Here is a 19,499-nt window from a genome sequence, read left to right on the forward strand (position 1 = left end):
ATTATACTTTTACTGACGGAAGGAAATAAATTATCTTCTAACATGAGAAGACACTTTATTCTCTTTACCAAAATATTACTAAAATCTTTATGTCTTTGTTTGATCTATATGTTGATTTCATCTACCGGTAATAAGGTTTGGTTGTTATTATATAGTTTTACATTGCATGAAAGGCTTGTAAAAAGATAGATCCAACAATATAAGTATAGAGGAAGGGTGCAACTAACTTGTGAATTGCAAGTTAGTTCGCTTCTAAGCGAACTGTTTTTTTAGCCGTTGGATCGAATGATCTTTAATCTCATTCGTTAAATTCGTGACTGATCACTGTTTTTGTCTAGAAATCGTGATAACAAAATACAACTCATGTACGACTTATGTTTAGTTAAGAAGTCGTGATAACAGAATACAACTTTTGTTTAGTTCAAAAGTCGTTATAGGTCATCACGACTTCTACACTTAAATCGTTATAGGTCATCACAACTGCTACACTCAAGTCGTTATATGCCATCATGACTTCTACATTGAAGTCATATTCACTTAAATCAAATTAACCTTCACTAGAAGTTGTATTAACTATCACGACTTCTACATTGAAGTCGTTATATGCCATTGCGACTTCTACATTGAAGTAATATTCACTTAAACCGAATTAACCTTCACCAGAAGTTGTATTATACCATCACGACTTCTACACTAAAGTCGTATAATGCCACCACGACTTCTAAAAGGTACACAAACAGTAACCGGTAACCAAATTTTTTCATCCAACAGTTACGAAACAGTTCGCTTTCAAACGAACTAACATGCGGTTCGCATATTAGCTTTCGCCGTAGAGGAAACCATACTTTAAAGCCAACTTTTCTCATATGTATTGAATTGAATGAACAATGCTTCCTGTAAATATCTCTATCAAACAACAAGCCTGTAGTTTATGTATACTTACATGGAAAAAGAATGCCAACAAATTATACTATACACAGGCTGCATAGCATGAAGCTTTTCTAGGCCATGGCATACTGAGATTAGGTGAAGAATAAAAGAATAAACAACTTAATATCAAAATTTAGAAACTCAACCCATCATGACCAAAATAGCAGCATGCACCAGCCAAGTTACAGTTCTTAGAAGCCTTTCCCTTTTGATCCATTGTTCATTATGATGTCTTAACTACTTGCTAAATATGTAATTCACTACAACTACACGATCAACAGCCAGCGGCTTTCAGAAAGTTATCGTAGGGACTCGATGCTGGCAGTTTGAATAGTTGAGGAAGATTCTGAGATTCAGATGCACACAGCATTGGAACAGGTTCAGAAGTTGGTTTGTACAAATCCAAGACAATATTCTCATCAAGGAAAGGATTTCCAACCTGCATTTTATATAAACTTATTTAGATACTCCACTTAAAACTTTTATTATGTAAACAATAATTTTCACTCTGCATGAACATATATTTTTATCTAGATAAATTAATAAACCTTCATTAGAATGGAAACAAAAATTCCATTAATGCGAATATATATGTTTTATGAAATATTTAATGCAACAATGGAATCTTAAAGCAAGGAATTACCTTCTGAAATTGAAAACCCGCATCTATATGGGAAGATGAACCCATATTTTCTATTTCATTGTCATGATTTGGTAAAAGGGAGTCTAGCAAACATTCTTGCTTCAGTTGGGTACTCATCAATCTGGACATGTTCTGTTTTCCCATCAGAAGTACCTCACAGTTATCGGCCATATCCTCGTAAGGCATATTAAATGCAGTTGATACAGAAATCCTCCCAGGTTGATGAAATGGGTCCAAAACCTATACTCATAAAGTGCAGTGCCAATTTTAGTGTTAATGACATGAAAAGAAGTGTTTGAAACAGTATCGAAAGAAAACAAAAGTGTAACGAGGGTTACAGATGAGCCACATACTAATTCTAGAAGTTGATTAGCACTCAAAAGATTAGGGGTCTCAGTGGACAATCCCGGATTATGTTTCATTTGAGTTTCAAATGAGTCATGAATAGAGTCATCATCAATTGAATTTACTGAAGCATCCTATAAAATGTGAAAGCAACTACATTAGTCACAGCTCAAAAGAATAGACAAAGGAGATAAGAACATAAAATGGCTATTAGCTCCACCCAAAATCTATCACTTCAGAAATCCACTTGACACACCTTTTCGGGCACATTCATGGCCAATCGAGATACAAGTTGACTCATGTCATCTGGTGAGAACTCTTCTAGAAGCTGCTCCCTTATTGAGGACAAGTCAGTCTGCATAAAAGTCCAGAGCTTTATAATGTAAAAAATAGTTCACCTTATGAAAGTAAACAGTACACATAAGAAGTGAAAGTTTTACTTTTGAGAAAACTTCCAAGCTCTTTATGATTTCAGAAGCAAAGGCTTCCTGTGTTTGGTGTGTAAAATTAAATAACTCCCTGAGTGTGTCCAAGGCCCTGTCGTTATCTTCTTTAGATCCATAGTTGATGGTCGGGTTTTCAGGTGCAGAGCTGATAGCTTGTAACTTGTAATCTTCAATCAAATGAAGGAAGGGGTCAACCTGAGATTCCAGAATATGAAGACATTAAAGCTATATAAAATACTTTACTTTCAAGAATTCCATAATATTTGATTGCTTGAGAGTTGAGACATCATACATGGCCGAAACAAAAAAATATATTTCTTTGGGTTCCTAATCTTTGTCCCTAAAAAGCACATTGAATGGGTTTTGAGACCTCCATAATGGCTTACAATGAGGGACAAGATGCAGGAAGTGTTCATAAATGTCTCACCTTTCTCTCTGTAAGCAACTCCTTGGCACTATGGGCAAGAGGGAGAATGTTGCATGCTTTTGAAGAAAACAGAATCATTGAAGTTGCCAAAGTAAAAAGTGATCTCCGCCGAGATGGTGGCAATGGACCTGCAACAAAATGTAGGAATTAATAGCTGAAAGGCTTGATATTCCATTACAACAGTTAATCAGTACTTTCATGGCCTCATTTTCACACCCACTCTCAATGGAAATGCATCTGATTTCAAATAAAATAGTTATCAAGCATATTTTTGGAGAGACTTGCTAGACAAAAAACTTGTGTAATTCATCAAAAGCACTGGCTTCTTAGCAGTATATCAATCACAATCCAGTATTTCGCATTCAACTGAATGCCCATTATTTCAAATCACATACTTCGCACACCAAGTTTTTTCGGGAAAAAAATTAAGAAACGGCATGTCTCAGTAGATATTTCCCCATATTCCTGAGAAATTTACCAAGAAATCTTTCAATCAGGAGGGCCAGACAGAATACATCCTAAAAAGTACCAAATAACCTACACCTGAAACCACAAACTCCAAGCCTTTGAGTAGTGTAAAAACAATTGACCAATGTGCCTCAGAATCACAGTAACACACTGTTAGAAATATAAAACGGTCCACATTCCTTCACCCAACAGCTTAAGCTTTTTGGAAAGTTAGTCCTACATGTAAAACAAAATGTAGGAAAGTGTGAGGGGGAGAGTGTTCTTCACCCAACACCTTAAGCTTTTGGGAAAATTGGTTCTTGACACACACGTAACACAAAATGTAGGAAAGCATGCCTTACAAGGTCCTTCAAACTGCAAATGATTAAGAGTAGTAACAGTGCTATCATGCACTAAAGTCCAGATAAATTTGAACAAGAAGAAATACTTCTGCTGGATAAACCATGCCTACCACTAAAAGATCCAAGAAAATTAAATCAAGTATCATTCCATATCATACTGGATTCTCTGCCAAGGCTAATTATGACTGGAAGCTCACCATCTTTAAAAGACATATTCCACAAAGAAAAAGCAAGCTGAAAACTCCGAACTACGACCTCATGAAATGAATTCTGCAAAGACAACATAAATTTGTAAAATTATTTTAAAGGAAAAGAAGATTCCACTCATTAAAAAATGGAAAAGATGGTGACAATGATGATATAGACAGCCATAAACCCTTTTCTCTATTTTTGCAGTATGATACCAGACAATGCAAACTAACACACTAAATCTTAGCAAGAACAATTTAAAACTTCAAGTCAGCTCATGAATGTTCATGTTCAATAATACATTCTTAAGTACAACATGAACCTTCATTGTAGCATTACAGTTGCTAGGGAAATATAAATGGTAGCATAAATAAGTCAGGTAGTCATTTTTGAAACAGTAGAGCAGTATTATAATTATAATAATGATGATATTACATCAAAGATGTAGATCACAAAAACATGGTTAATAACTTATGAAAATGTTCCTGACACAGGCCTCAATATTATCAATAACCAACCCACAATAACATGCTGCAATGCTATAGCTGCTCCAAAAATTACAACGCATGGCATACTGCAATACTATAACTTAGTTTCTCTTAATGTAACTAATGGCTCGCCCCGTTCTCCCTAGAAGCAAAAAACTGTATTACATTGCACATCTATCTATTATCTCCTAAGTTTCCCCACGTTTCTGAGTTTTTTGTTAGCAAATTTGAACATTGGAATACTCAAACATCAAGCACCAACAATAAACTAACAATCTTGAAGGTATCACAAGGATAAACCAACAGCACCATACTAATAGAGGGGAACTGTTAGTAACCCAAGAAAGAGAACTGAAAAAGACGATAGAAAATTGAGAAGGAAGAACAAATTTATTGCTTAAATGAAAATGAACAGTTAGAAGAAAGAATTCTCCTCTACGGGTTGCCCCTTTCTCAACAGAATACAGGCTCTCCCTACAACTTCACAAATCCAAAAAATGCTTCTTCATATACAATTTAACCAATATTACTATCAATTAATCTGACCAACTAACTCAACCACCCGCTAAAAACTATCCAGACTATGTTTTTATTGGCCCCACTAGGACCCTTTCAACAAGTAAAATTATTGGAAGATCATTTAAGAAGAAAGAATATAACATGCAACGTGACTCCAGTTATTACCTTAGCTCTAGAGAAAAGCAACACCAAGCTGTATGTATGAGCAATTGCTTCATAATTTTCAGGCATATTTTCAGGAGAGATAGACTGTGCCCAAATTGACGATAGCAATCGAGTTATCTGATGTCTACTAAGCCTGAGGCTTGCGAAGTCCTGTATTCAAATGAGAAGCAGATCAGTAATGCTAACCATGATAACAAGCCAAATTCAACCCAATTAAAATCAGCACACTGCAGTTAGAGTAGGGTTTATATCATCCGTAATGGTATATTCGAAGCATGAGGAATAGTCATCTGACTATTTAGGCTTGTGATAAGTTAAAGTCAATTACAACCATAGGAGAATAATCAAACACTTAGTGGACACTGGACATTCATCATTGCAAGACTCACCATGTTCCTATTATCATTGGTAGCAGTAACTTCATCTACTGTTAGTAGAGGGGGGTTATTCACACTGTCCACCCGACTATAGCCCGACTTCAATTTGTTTAGGATCCCGCCATTGCTATTAGCTGGTTTAATCTCTCCACTAGTATTTTCTTTGTCATATTGATGTAAATTTTCACTTGAAGAACGCTTCTCTAGTCTTAGCTTCTCAAATAAGGCAGCTGAAGAAGAGAAAACAGAGACTGCTCTCGAGAGTGTTCGTGGAAGGCCCAACGTCTTGGCATATGGGCGAGGGAAAACAGAGGTTGGCACAAGAACAACAGAAAAGATACGATGAACTACCGCTCGAGTTTCATGATCTGGATGGACCATAGCCTGGAGTAGTTGATGAAACAATGCCTCAGGGAATGCCTGATGAAGGAAAGAAGGGCTTTAGTACCAAATTTTTCCATGAAACTCAAAGTAGCAAACCATAGAGGAAATAACTAAACCACGGAGATTTATTCCTTGCCTTGTTCTCATAGGACAAATTTGGTAAGGAAGCTACAATTTGAGCAGTCCGATAGACAGCATGAACTGTGGTTCTGGATGTTGTCGTAATAGTTGAGATATTCTCTAACATCACAGCCATAACATCAAGAATTGGACCTGCTTCTCCAACCTGTTCACAAATAGTAGTTTAGATCTCTTCCTTTCGAATAAATCTAATAACGAATGGCAGCAGTATATACTATATCAAAGTTTGAAAGACAGTATAAAACCAACAAGTAAATCGTCGAAAGTGTTTATGCTCTAAAAGTTTAGGTATAAACGTGATTGAAAGCTGTGGGAAATGGAAGGAACCTTATTTGATAACTGAACAAGGCATTTATCCACAGTTTCTCTGAAATTCTTGTTCCAATCGATCACGTCAGTGCCAAGATTTGATTCATTTAGGGAGCATTGTATGCTCTTTCGTAAATGTCGCATCACATCACTTAATGCACCAATTATTGACACAGAAGGTTGGACCTTTGCATATTGGGCAAGTGAAGTGGTCACCTCAACTATGTCTAGTTGCATGTTGGGTTCTTTGAGGACAGTTTTATGATCCAAATGCTTAATTAACATTGAAAGCAAAACATGTGTATTTTTGCCTGCAACAACCAGAATGGGAGAAAATTGAAAGAGAAAGCAGAAAAGCAGGAGTAACTAACAAAAGATTATATGAGATCAGTAAACTCTGATCAAATAAGGAAAATACCAGAATCATCCATTAAAAAGAGCATATCCCTTAAAATGGAAAAGGCAAGGCCATAGCTTATAGACCATAAATTTCTATCATCAAAATATCGGAATAAAGATTCCATTATACGACGTATGGTAGTACCCTCCTGGGCTAAGTTGGCCATATTATGTAGGCAAACCCCAGACCAAAAAGCAGGATTCTTGGCATCTTCCCTGCATGAATTTATGAAACCTCAATCATTGAAAGGTGATGAAAATATAAAAGATAATATAATCCGTTTCAAAGACTTTCAGCTGATAAGAACTATTACTCTGCCACAATGACTTCGCCATTGCCATTAACAATTGTACTCCAGGATGGGTTCCTCTTCTTGACATCAAACAAAGGAGAGATGTGATCCTCGTTTGTCATCACTTCTTGGACCCACTTATTCTCAGAACCTTGTTCCTCGTGATCAAGGTCTGCTGAATTTTCCTTAGGACCTCCATAGTTTTCCAAGACAACAGAAACAATCTGTAATGAAACAGACATTTTTCACTATAAATCAAACTAGCTATTTAATATTTTTAATTAAGAACGATAAAAATTATATGAGGATACAATGACCAAAAAATCAGCTGCACTAAACTTATCCAGGAAATAAGGAATGAACCGGTACATAATAAATTGATATTAACTCCACAAGAGTCTGGTCAGTTGGTAGAGCTATGGGATATGAAGTGTGAGCACCTGGGCTCATATCCCAGGAAGCGCACTCTCTCCCCCTCCCCTTAAAAAAGAAAAAGAGAAAAAAGAAAAATATATGCTTGCCTATAAATAACAAAATTGATATTGTTATTCAAGATATGATATAGACATGCAGCAAATTGGAATAAAACTCCTTTTACTCTTTTAAAGCTCTGAAATAATAGTGTGAAACTTTGTCAAATTGACAAAAAATTATTTGCTGGAGGGATGTTTAAAAGAATGTCAGAGAAGAGTAGGTATAAAGAATGCCACAGAGTATAATATAAGCTCTAGACTCCTAAAATTGATTTGTAATATATAGTTTTGAAAATGCAAGGAACATAGATATTGACTGATAGAAGTGCAATCATGCGTGGTAAAATTTTACAAATCTGGCCACAGACCTAGGCATGGTGCAAATTAGTCAAAAGCACCGGACGACAGTTCTTACAAAATTATTTTCAATTCTCCAAAAACATTAATAATAAAGGTCATTTTCAATTCGCAAAAGGCAATACCAACCTTAAAAGAATGCTCATATATCAAATCTCTCTAAGCCCTACCTCATATTCTCCTCCTACTTCATTAACATGCCCAAAAAAATGAAGATCATTTTCAGTTCCCAAGCTTACAATTCTTTAAAGAATGTTCACATATCAAATCTATTTGAACTCTACCCTCATACTAAAAAGGGTGTCGCAGAGCACGACGCTCTCATCTGGTGGGGTCTGGGGAGGAGGGTAAATGCACGCAAACATACACCACAAGCAAAGAGGATGTTTCTGGGGTTTGAACCCGTGACTACCAGATCACAAGGCAACAACCTCCCGTGAACTCTACACTCAAATTATCTATTATAATTACATTCACAAGCTGCTGCAACTATAAAAAAATTCTGTCTGTAAGAGATAAAATCTCAAAAGCCACCACCAATAGTTACAAGAAAACTATATAAGTAGTCAAAATACTGAAGAAGCAAAACGGCTACTTACATTATCAAACTCAATTGATATGTGAGAGTGTTCACCCATAAACCGAACCTGCAGAGTAAAGTAATTCATTAGTTCTAATAGATATGTATACAGATAATACTTCTGCTGAAGAGGGGAGGTAACTTTACTAAATAAGCAAGAGGCACTTGAGAATGTCAAGTCCATTTCACTCCAGCATTTTCACATGGTAACTCAGCTACCTATCTCAAAGTAAGCAAACAAAAAAAGAAAATAGAATTTAACATGATCACCAGTTTCACCACAAATGACACAATCTATGACCTGAGTTTTCCAATGAAAAGAAAGAAAAGGCAAGTGAGAGTAACAGGTAAATATGTGGTAACCACACTTGAGGGGAGAATATGGGTATATTCAAGTTTGAAGTCCCATAATTGATAGGATGAACTGAAGAGTTTATATTCAGAAAAGACCGGTGGAACCGTTGTCTCCAGGCTTTGGTTAAAGATGTAATGCCTCACTTATGAGTAGCTCTTCACTCTTTTCATGGTCCAATAGCAAATGAGTCACCCTGGTTGTCAAAGCTCCCCAGTCGTTGGTCCCAAACAATACAGGTCCACAAACACACAAATTGCCTTCACACATTATTGCAAAAACATTGGAAAATTCCTTATTTGTGCATTAAGCATTGAATGATTCAGGCAGGTCCAAGAAGTTATTGAAAATTGAAGATAATATAGAAAAAGAATCTAATATGATTTGGAATTTGGACAGTTATAAAGAAGAGATGAAAGTGCCTATTGTAAAAAGGTGAAAAAATACAAGAAAAGGAGAAATAAATAAATAAAAATGATAGAGAGGGCAGTTTTGGTGCAAAAGTAAAGGAAAACACATGGCTCTTAAAGTAAAAATCATGCCATAGAAACAAATAAAAACTGAAACACGTGTTTTACAAGCACAAAAATCATTTGATTCCTGATAAATATGCAACATGCCGTTGTCCAAGACCAATTTGTGATCTAAATGTTAATAATATTGGTAAAATCATGAAATACATACCATTGATGAGAGGGCTTGCAAACCAGCTGAACGACTAGCTCTTGCCCTTTCATCGTCCCCTATTTCTTGAGCCAATTGACAAAGCTTTGGGATAATACCTTCTAAGCTGAACAGGTAACTTCCATCACTCTGAAAAATCCAAATGATATACAAGTCTCAAGTATTTCTTCCGTAAAAATTTAGAAGGATAGTAAGAAATCGCGGTCGAACTTATATGTTTAATCCACTGGGCTTGCCAGTAAAACCAACCTGATTATTTACAAAATCGAAAAGAATGTGAGATCCTATAATTCTCATTTCATCCTGCCGTGATTGATCGAGCAGTGTGTCAATAATAGTTAGCAAGCTACTCGCAAATAGTGGCCTAAAAAAAACACACGAATAATTAATGCACCATTTGTTTTAAATATCTTAAACTCCAGGAGGTTAAGCAAAGATTACAAAAGAAGTGCATGTAAAATACTAAAATTGGAATCCATTAACCCATTACCACCCAAAAAAATAGTAGCTAAAATAAAAAATTAACAACATGTAGCCAATAATTGCTGCATGCCTGCCTTAATCAAGAAGCCTTGTAGAAGAAAGTAATTAAATCCCAAACAAATCCATCCAAACTACACAATAATGAACCTCCATCTGCTAGAAAGCAACAAGGTGGTTATGTTTTCTGTCATTTTGTTTTTGTAATAAGTAATGGAACATGAAGTTAAGAATCAAATGCTAATGATATTCGTTACCAGTTCCATCTGATGCTCAATGGGAAAATTGGAAAGATTGTATACTTAAAAACTACTAGTGTTTCTGTATGATACTTCTCAGTGAGAGAAGAATTACAATTTTCAAAAAGAGTGGGTTATCTTCCACAACACTTCCCTGCCTTTCCAAAATGATTTGCATGGGCCCACCAAAAAGAAAAATTAAAAAGGGTTGGTTACAAGAAAGAAGAATAGTAGTTTTTCAATTATGATGGAAAGGTTAAAGAGTGGGAGACGAGTTAAGTAACTACTCTTCGAACAAAAAACACGAATGGTTAAGGCATCATTACCATTAAACTTCTCAATACAATGACACAAAGCCATCTGCATATAAGCATAAAGGTAGGACAGATATGAACTCACATTTGTTCTTTACAAGAAGAAAGAAATTTCCTGTAAATGCACATGATTATTTTTGTTGAACGGAAATTCTCGTTTCGTAGTTCCTTGTAACACCTTTGCTCAAGAGCCGTCACAATCTGATCAATTATATAATTTTAGTGAGCATGTCAGCAACCTTTAAGTTTAAGCAATTAGAAATTGGAGCTTTTCTTAATAAAATAATCAGACAAAAGTTTCAATCAAGTTACTGAAAAACATATGAAAATTATCATATAAGAGAAATCAAAGAAAGATATAACCAGAAGACAGGATACACAAGTAGCTTTCGTGATTTCCACTGAAGGTTTTCTTTTTTAGTTTGGTCATTCAGATTAAAAAAGGGAAAAAAAAATATTATATCTGGAATATATTAGAGTTGTATTTTCTAGTCAAACCCGTAGGAAAAAGGAACATTGTGGCAAGTTGACACTGTATAAATACTATGGCAAACCTAATGAAAATGAATTCCAATAGAATTGTATAGTTGATGATAAGAAGAGAGAAATTTGTAAGCTGTAACAATAGAAGGACAATATGATTACTATAAGTCTGTGCATAAGAGGAAGCATATTTATATACAGAACTACCCTTCCTACAATGTTTAAGCTTCTCTAATAGGGCTCTAAGAATATGGAATCCTTCCACACATAACAACATCCTTTTAGAAGTCTAAAGATACACCCAAGATTTAGGTTTTATTTAGGCAGCATACTATTAGGATTTATATTAATGATCTGCAAAAGTTGCATAGACCGAATAATACCTTTTCTCCGATTCAGTGTCATGTGTTACAAGAATTAAGAAATGTGGATATTAGTTTAGTATGTTTGGTATGCACTGGAGTTTTTTCCCACGCATAATTTTATTTCTCCGCCTGCTGTACTGGCTTTAAGAGGAGAAATGAGGCTAATGTGTTGCGGATTTGTGCTCCTTTTACATGCATTTTCTATGCCAGTTATGTGCAAGGAATGAACACATCTTTTGACCTGAGTTTTAATTTCCCCTTTTTCCTTCTCTGCCAAAAGGATTCTTGATCGTTTTACCCCATAACTTTCTTCTATCTTATAGAGTTTCCTTTGTAACAAGAGATACAATTTCGACGTGTAGAATTTCATCTAAGTAAAAATACATGGGAATCAACCTATGCCCTTACAATACATGAGATCTCAACAATTATTTGTGCTTTTATTAAAAGATTTCATACCTTTGGGATGCGTAAAGGATTTCTGGCAGCATAATCACATAGTTTTGCTATTTTCCTATCATTTGGTCCTTCCTCCTGTCAACCCATGATAAAAGTAAAAATAGAATCAATACGGCAGAGTAGCAGACATCTTGTGACACAAATACTAATACACAAGGAACAAATAAGTTAATTAAAGAGACGTGTATCGCAATTATGCAACCGTGGATCTTCCAATTGGAACATATCATGCTTGTATAGTTCAGCCACAAAGTAGCAATCTAAGCATTTCCATTACAAAAACTGAAAAACATTACAAGCATATTACATATATAAGTCATTCATATGTCTTCACCTAACAGCTTAAGCTTTTAGGAGATGTGGTTCACGACATGGTATCATAGCCTCTATGACCAATTAGACTAGGTATTGATCATTGCTCGTCTCGTTCTTCTAAGAAAAGAGTTAAATTTAAGCACATGGTAGGTGGACCTGCCAATTGTACACGTTTCAATCCCAAAGGACTCTTCTTGCGTGAGGGGTCTACACATATAAAATCATTCATGTACCTCCACCTAATTGCTTAAGCTTTTAGCGGAGGCGATTTATGACAAAACATAAAAACAGAAAATCGCTTCAGAGTTATCTAGTGTTCTAAGTACCATGCTGCCTAGTCTTCGATAATAAAAAATGATTGACTTCAACTTCACTGACCTACTTAAACATCACAATTGAAGATTAAACTAGCATGAATAACAATTCAATGAAGTTGCTTCATCCTGCAAGGCCTAATTACACATATATAAGGGCTGGAAAAGAAAGCACTCTTGCAATTACAATGTGGCAGAATTAGAGAAACATGGAAACAAATGCAAACGAATTAACATAAAACCGAAATGCATCGAACCTGGTTTCGAGGGAAAATGTCAGCAATGAGCCTCTTGTACCTCTTAACCGGTTGTCTAGACCTTGCTCTCATGGCAGGGCAGAAGAAACAAAGAGTGCCACAAGCAGGCAGAAGTTGCCGCGAAACGACACCGGAAATAGCACTCATTTTCCAATTCCAATATCAAGCAATTTGATCAAGGAATTACACCAAATTACCAAAATAATTTATCAAAAAAATTAACAATTTGGATTGGAATTGTGCCCTCTTTCCCTTCTAAAAATAAAAAATCGATTTTGATTGCTAAGAAGGGAAAGAAAGACTAAAATCTCAAATGGGCACCCCTCAAATTCAACCACCAAGCTAGAGATAGCAAGATTTGAAGAAAATCAAGCTGAAGCAGAAAAGGGTAAAAAATGTAGCACCAAAAAAGGTGTCATAAACATTGGTACTAGGTTACCTCCTCGTACCAATGTATGCAAGAGGGGATGAAAGGGTTGGTGAGGAAAAGCCTTAAAACAGAGAAGAATGTTTTGTATTGATGTGATTCATAACAATAGAAAGAAGAAAATGAAAGAAAAAATGAAGAATTGAAGATATGAATGAAGAAGGTAAGAAAATGAAGTGGTTGAAGAAAGAATAGTTTGAAAAAGGAAAACGCGGAATGAAGGAATCATGAAGGGAAATGCAGGCCTGAAAATGAAGATATGTTGGAACCTCCCAAATGTAATAATGGATTCAAACTCTTGTTTTTTGGGTAGTGGGGTCCCATTTTCCATCCCACTTTCCATCTTTTTCTTATTAATTAATTTTTTTTGGAATTAGTTTATATCTATATTTATATTTTTCATTCCAAATTTTCATATCATACTTTTCATATTCCAAATTTATTATTTTATAAACTTCCATGATGCTTTAATTTTTTCTATCAATTTGTTAGTACTCTTTGCCAAACTCTCTTACTTCTATATTCCCTTTTCCTCAACCAAAGATCACTTTTTTTTCAAATCTTTCTCTCATGATGTCTCAAGTCAATTATATCTCACCAAATAATATAAAAATATTATTTTATATTTCCTTGATTTTTTTTTAAGTATATGTCAATTTTCCATTAAACTGGTACACAAAAAAATGGAACAACTGATCTCATTCCATGAAACACCATGTAACTATTCTCTAATAATTATTAAAGGTAAAAGATGGAAATTATATAAAAGATTTTGTGTAGTTCAATTTTATTATTTTTTGAGTTTCTATATTACATTTCTTATATTTAATTTTTTTTTTTAAAGAGAATGATATTAAGAAAATGATATATTTTATAAGGAGAATGTGAGTCAATAGATATATGTAGGTTTATTACAATTCATTATATATATTATGATGCTAAGCATAGTCCTAAAATAAATAAATTAACTAACCCCTGACCTTACTATAAAATATACACTAATAACACAACTTTGTTATTATTATTATTATTTTCTCGCAATACTGTCCAACCACAAACATATTCAACGTTTCTTCCATATGCAACACTTAAACTGTGATTGATGTTGAAGAGAAAATAGACATATACCACATTAACAAATGACTTGTTTATTGATCAAAATTCAAAATAATGGCATCAATCAATCTAGTTATTGTTCATATCTGGTATACCATATCTACTATATTTACATGGGAAGAAAATGTGATGTAAATATACAAATAACTTTGTACCAGAAATTAAAGGAGTCAGCATTTCTATGCTAAAAGAAGAAGAAGCATACGAGGTTGCATTGATCAAATGTGAAGGGTAAGAAATCAATGAGCATATGCTTGCCAAGATCTGGGAATTGAGGAGTACCCATTGTTCTTCACTTTGACCCCACAACACAATAGAAGAAAAGGAAGATATTCAATCTCAATTTTGTCATTTGCGGGAATATAGTGCAACTGGAATTCAAAAAAGTTATTTTTTTTTTGTTTGTATAATCCTATAATCAATGATAAAGGAGAGATTGTAGCTGACCCCTTTCAACATTCGCTTTCAGAAATCAAATCATTAACCTCGGGAATCTGTTGGGCCTTATTTCACTAGATTAATGTCTTGTTGGTAGAGATTTTATGAAGATATATCATAATTCAAAAGAATGAATGCTTGGGAAATCATCCACCACTTATCTAATCACAAACCAAAATGAAGAGGACGTTGTCTAGTGAGGTAAAGACTGAGTGAAGCAAACACTTGATTGTTGGGTTTCTTAACTAAAATGCAGAGGTAACTTGATAGTACAACAAAATCACAAACCAAATTAAATAATTTTTTTTAGTTAAATATCTTTTTAGTATCTCTAAAATCTAGATAAAGAGTAGAGAATCTTATACCTCTTCAATATTTATTCGTATTTTCTTATTTCATATACTCCTAACTGTATTAAATATAAATAAGAAATTTTAATTGGTTAAAAATGAATGTGAAATACTTTGATTTGAAAGATTTGCTAGAAGCTTTTGTATGGGATTTTTTACAGAACTTTTGACAACTTATTTGCCTTTTGTAATGTTTGATGTTGTTTTTTACAGTGGTCTCTTGATTTTACTAACTATCATCATTCATCTTGTAGTGGTTTCATGAAAAAGTTTGATATACAATAAGTTCATCCAGACTTCGCCCAATTTATTTTGTCTGTGTTCATAAATACCCATAAAATTTAAGTAGATGCACACAAGCATGTCTTAACAGATAAAAAGTGCATGTCTTGCCAATTTTAAAATGGGCTAAAGGGCGACTCGCACGCATTGATAAATAATAAAAAAATAAAAATAAATAAAATAGTTGAAGAGATTTTTTAAATATATTTTGTTATTTTATATAAAATTGAACAAATCATATCACCTTTTTTGAGGCATTAAATCATATCATAATTTGTTTTATTTTTTCTTATTATTTTATATTGCTTCACGTCTAGCTGGTTGTCTGCATTTCCCAATAGAAATGCTCGTAGGCATGATAAAAAACAAGCAAGGCTAAACAGACAAATAGACAAAATTTATATGCTCTACTCGTAAAAAAATTCAGGGCTATACAGGTGTACCCATGTATTTTGCCCATTTTGCCATTATGAACAAGACTGGTAGATATACATAATTTGGGTACACATTTTCTGTCACAAAGTTTGTACCACTTCATGTACCATGTGTTCATCATTTGTCAAAAAATATAAAATTAATATATATATTTAATTCATGTTTTACTTTTCTAACCAATAAGAAACACATGGTATATAGAGCGGTACAAACTTTAGGACACAAGATGTGGTCCAAGAAGCCCAATAAGACTAACTTTGTAAAGTTGTTATATTATTTTCTATCTATTTCTCATTTTCAAAGAATTATATAAGAAACATATTTTCACTAGGGTTGTTTCCTTTGCATTCGTTTACACTTTTGCCTTCTTCTTTTGCAAAGATGTACATTGTAATTTAGTTTTCAGTAACTTATTTTAAACACACTTGAAAACAGTATAATAAAACAATTTGAGATTTAAATTTGTACTCTAAATGTAATATGCCAAGAGACTTAGATGTTATATGAAAACATTATCTCACCATTATTTAAACACCTCGGGCAAGTACCAATGTCTCTATTTTCAATGTCTGCCTCTAAGTCCTAGACAGCCAAATTTCCTGAACCAAGACAATATATATTTAGATAAACATGCACATATGAATGGATGGGATAAAATGTGAAGGTTTTCATTTTTCAAATCGACTCATTGGAAGGGGCAGTCACGCATCATTAAATGGATTAGTTCTTTACCTCAAAAAGTGAGGGGTATCCTTGGTAGTACCAAAATATTAATATATGAGAATCTGATGTCACCAAGCATGTCTCAAACCAATCATAATGAAACAAAAATAAACAAAGACATATATGTTTAAATTTTTCAGGTATATTGTGATTGGTTTGAGATAGACTTTGGGACATGTTGAGGGACAACAGATTATTGTCCGATATTAATGCTTCAAAAGATAGCATAAAATATATTAGGGGCCCCATCTACATTACCTCCACAAATATTTCTAATAAAGGCAATTTCCATATTCCATGGTCCAAGCTATGAAGACATGGTTTATGAAGAGTCACACTGAAGGGTTTCCTGAGTCTTAAAAGAGTGTTCAGTGTTCAGGTGATTCGTACCAATAAATGTTTATGCAACTTGACAAACCAGTCAATTTGAGAGGCAGAGATTTCAGCTCTGAAAATGCTGAAGAGATATATAAAAGATATGGTAGCATGCAGCCAAGGGAATAAAACTAAATAAAATTTCAAAAGGTAAAACAAACAAAATCACTCACTAGGTACATAGGGGTCACAGGCTCATATATTTGAACATTAACATGTGACATCACAATGGACAAAACTTGGGAGGATAAATTATGTAGTACATTTTCTATCAAATACTTCAAAATGGTTGTCATATGGTGTAAATTCTATCAAATATTTCACAATTCTAAATACTTTTTATTTATAATATTTTCCATATTATGTCATATTTATATCATGTTGTATCTGCATTCTTGCATGCTCAAATGACAAGCTACAAGTCCCATTTCAACTATATTACTATCTTCAGTATCATGTTAATTGGGTAGTCAGAAGCTTTTTGCCTTCATCTATGTTTTGCACCTCAAAAATCACACCAGCTTTTATTTTAAAATGGGAAGCTAGTCAGATAAAGTAAATAAAGTGCGGCGCTGTATGATACTCTCATCTAGTAAATTTTGTGAAAGGTAATCGTATATAATTCTTCCTCCTCACACAAGTGGAGAGACATTTTTCTATGATTCGAATTTGTAACCTCTTAACATTAAACAACAACCTTAGCATTATACCGAGACTCATCCTCTAACCACTCAAATAAAGTAACCAAACAAAAAAGAAATTGCAAACAATAACATTAACATAAAAGGACCAAAGCAACAAAGGCAAAAAATGACAAATGTTTATTACCATAGGAACTTTTCTCTTATCAGCATTCCTCAATGATAATGTGCCTAAACAAAAAAGAAATGCATCATAATAACATAGAAGGACCAAAACAACAAAGGCAAAAATGACATATACTAATGGGTTATGACCATTATCTATAATTATTTTTCTCTTATCAGCATTACTTAATTATACACAACTCACTTTGACACTTTTACTGTAATCTATATAATTCAGTCCCTGAGCTTTGTGCAGTCTCATTTCCTCACTCTTCTTAACTTTCTAACTTCTCTTGTCTTGCATTAAATCACATGCCATAATAGCCTCATCCTTAATTTTTCATATGTTCTCTGTAGTTTTTCACTCATAGTAGCTATTTGTCTTTCTGTTTTCTGTTTATGTTACCTTTCACATCATAACTGCACAGTACTAAACCAGAAAAGTCTTGAACTTTCCAATCAAAAGTTCAGATTCATGGATACAAAGGGTGGTAGTGAAATGCAACCCTTTGTTGAGACACCACCAAGAGTGAATATGGCCAAGGCAAACCAATACTCACATAGATCAATTGAGACACTTGTGGTGGTGATAGCAGTGATAACAATAGTTGGTGTCATTGCAGGAATGATTGCTAGGTTGTGTGGTGGAAGACATTTTGGTGGCAATGGAGAAAATGATATAGAAGGTTGGGTTGAAAAGAGGTGTAGAAGTTGCATAGATGGTGGACTTCCACCACCACCACCACCACCACCACCTCCACCACCACCACCAGAAGAACCAAAGCCAGCACCAGCACCAGCTGCAGCTCCAGCAGGTGATGTTAGTAAATGAAAAAGGGTTCAGATGCATTATAACAAACATCTTCAGTACAGAACTTGATGAATGGTTTGTTTAGGGTAGAATTTTATACAGCTTTAATTTAAGTATAAAGCAGCATTGTGGTAGTTGTAAAACCTATCCTAAACTATTCATATTAAGTCACCTAGTTGTTGTTAATGGCTTCTTATTTTCAGTTTTACTTTCTTGTCATTCATTGTTTCTTCTTTAAGCATCATTTTCCTAGTGAAAGAAGTACTATTTTAGTTTCTTCAACCAAATATGTTTCTACATTTGAATATTACTTATTCCAAATAGTCTCACTTCATGTCTTAAGCCAATTACACTGTTTTATTTTATTACTTTTTGTTTTTAAAATTTTTATTTTATTTATGTGGTAATAAATAATTGGCTTAGAATAGTGAATAAGACACCATTTAAGACAGTGATTCTCATCCCAAACTAATTGGTATTTCTACAACAAGTATCATTCTTAAGTTGAACATTTGACCTTTAAGCCTAGTATTATGAGCGAGTAATACAGACCTTGCAACACTATATCAATATGTTGCTGAAAACTAATTATTGTTTAATTCAAATCAACTATTTTTTGGGTATAAAATTAAATAAACAAATTGTCTTATTATTCAAGAATTAAATGATGATTAACACATAAATGAATGATTTTTGGTATTATCAATTATATGTTCTCACCCTTCTTGGTAAGGAAGTTCCTTTCAAGTGCATGATTGTTTCGTCTTAACAAATATTACTTTCAGGAATCAAATTTTTGACATTTTGATAATCCTAGAGATACAACTGGTCTTACACAACTAAATCAATACCTTATTGATAACACATATACTAATTTCTCAGGAAAAAAAACTTCCTAAATTTTTTGACATATCTGTTATTACTACCATTTATTTTTAATTTTCTTCTTAATATTCAATGACCCATATTATTTATTATCATGTGATAGGAGTCCAATTTTTGGTGACCAAGTTAGTGGAACCATTTATAATGACTAGTATAATTTGTCCCAAAAGTCTTAAAGATGATGATTACATTGGGCCCTAGGCTTAACTTTGGGCATAGATTCTGAAACGTATGTTTAATAAAGATGCTACAAACATCAGAGTATGAAGTTGGAATTCAACACTACAAAGCAAAAAGTTTCCAAGCCGTTGGCTA

The 19,499-nt window shown here is 33.9% G+C and overlaps 2 protein-coding genes across 2 annotated transcripts; one reads left to right on the forward strand and one right to left on the reverse strand.

The window, feature by feature from the left end:
• Positions 872-13,209, reverse strand: LOC109334508. Its single transcript, XM_019570326.1, has 19 exons — positions 12,537-13,209; positions 11,651-11,725; positions 10,429-10,544; positions 9,560-9,674; positions 9,311-9,439; positions 8,294-8,341; positions 6,886-7,088; positions 6,591-6,787; positions 6,191-6,483; positions 5,859-6,008; positions 5,351-5,758; positions 4,962-5,111; positions 3,798-3,870; positions 2,792-2,919; positions 2,359-2,559; positions 2,175-2,273; positions 1,927-2,052; positions 1,574-1,813; positions 872-1,369 (listed from the first exon to the last, which is right to left on the reverse strand). Exons 1-19 carry the CDS (start codon positions 12,681-12,683, stop codon positions 1,205-1,207), a joined length of 3,063 nt encoding a protein of 1,020 aa, XP_019425871.1. The 5' UTR covers positions 12,684-13,209; the 3' UTR covers positions 872-1,204.
• On the forward strand, positions 17,581-18,553 carry LOC109333847 (mulatexin). The gene has a single exon (XM_019569426.1). It carries the CDS (start codon positions 17,964-17,966, stop codon positions 18,318-18,320), a length of 357 nt encoding a protein of 118 aa, XP_019424971.1. The 5' UTR covers positions 17,581-17,963; the 3' UTR covers positions 18,321-18,553.

This window comes from Lupinus angustifolius, chromosome LG19 (assembly GCF_001865875.1).
Source record: "Lupinus angustifolius cultivar Tanjil chromosome LG19, LupAngTanjil_v1.0, whole genome shotgun sequence".
NCBI classification, from domain to species: Eukaryota; Viridiplantae; Streptophyta; class Magnoliopsida; order Fabales; family Fabaceae; genus Lupinus; species Lupinus angustifolius.

Coding starts and splice junctions, on each gene's coding strand:
- LOC109334508 (XM_019570326.1), bottom strand. CDS start 12,683: ATGAGTGCTATTTCCGGTGTCGTTTCGCGGCAACTTCTGCCTGCTTGT. Junction 8,342..9,310: donor TGCAAGCCCTCTCATCAATG/GTATGTATTTCA, acceptor TTTACTCTGCAG/GTTCGGTTTATGGGTGAACA. Junction 5,112..5,350: donor CCAATGATAATAGGAACATG/GTGAGTCTTGCA, acceptor ATTTGAATACAG/GACTTCGCAAGCCTCAGGCT.
- LOC109333847 (XM_019569426.1), top strand. CDS start 17,964: ATGGATACAAAGGGTGGTAGTGAAATGCAACCCTTTGTTGAGACACCA.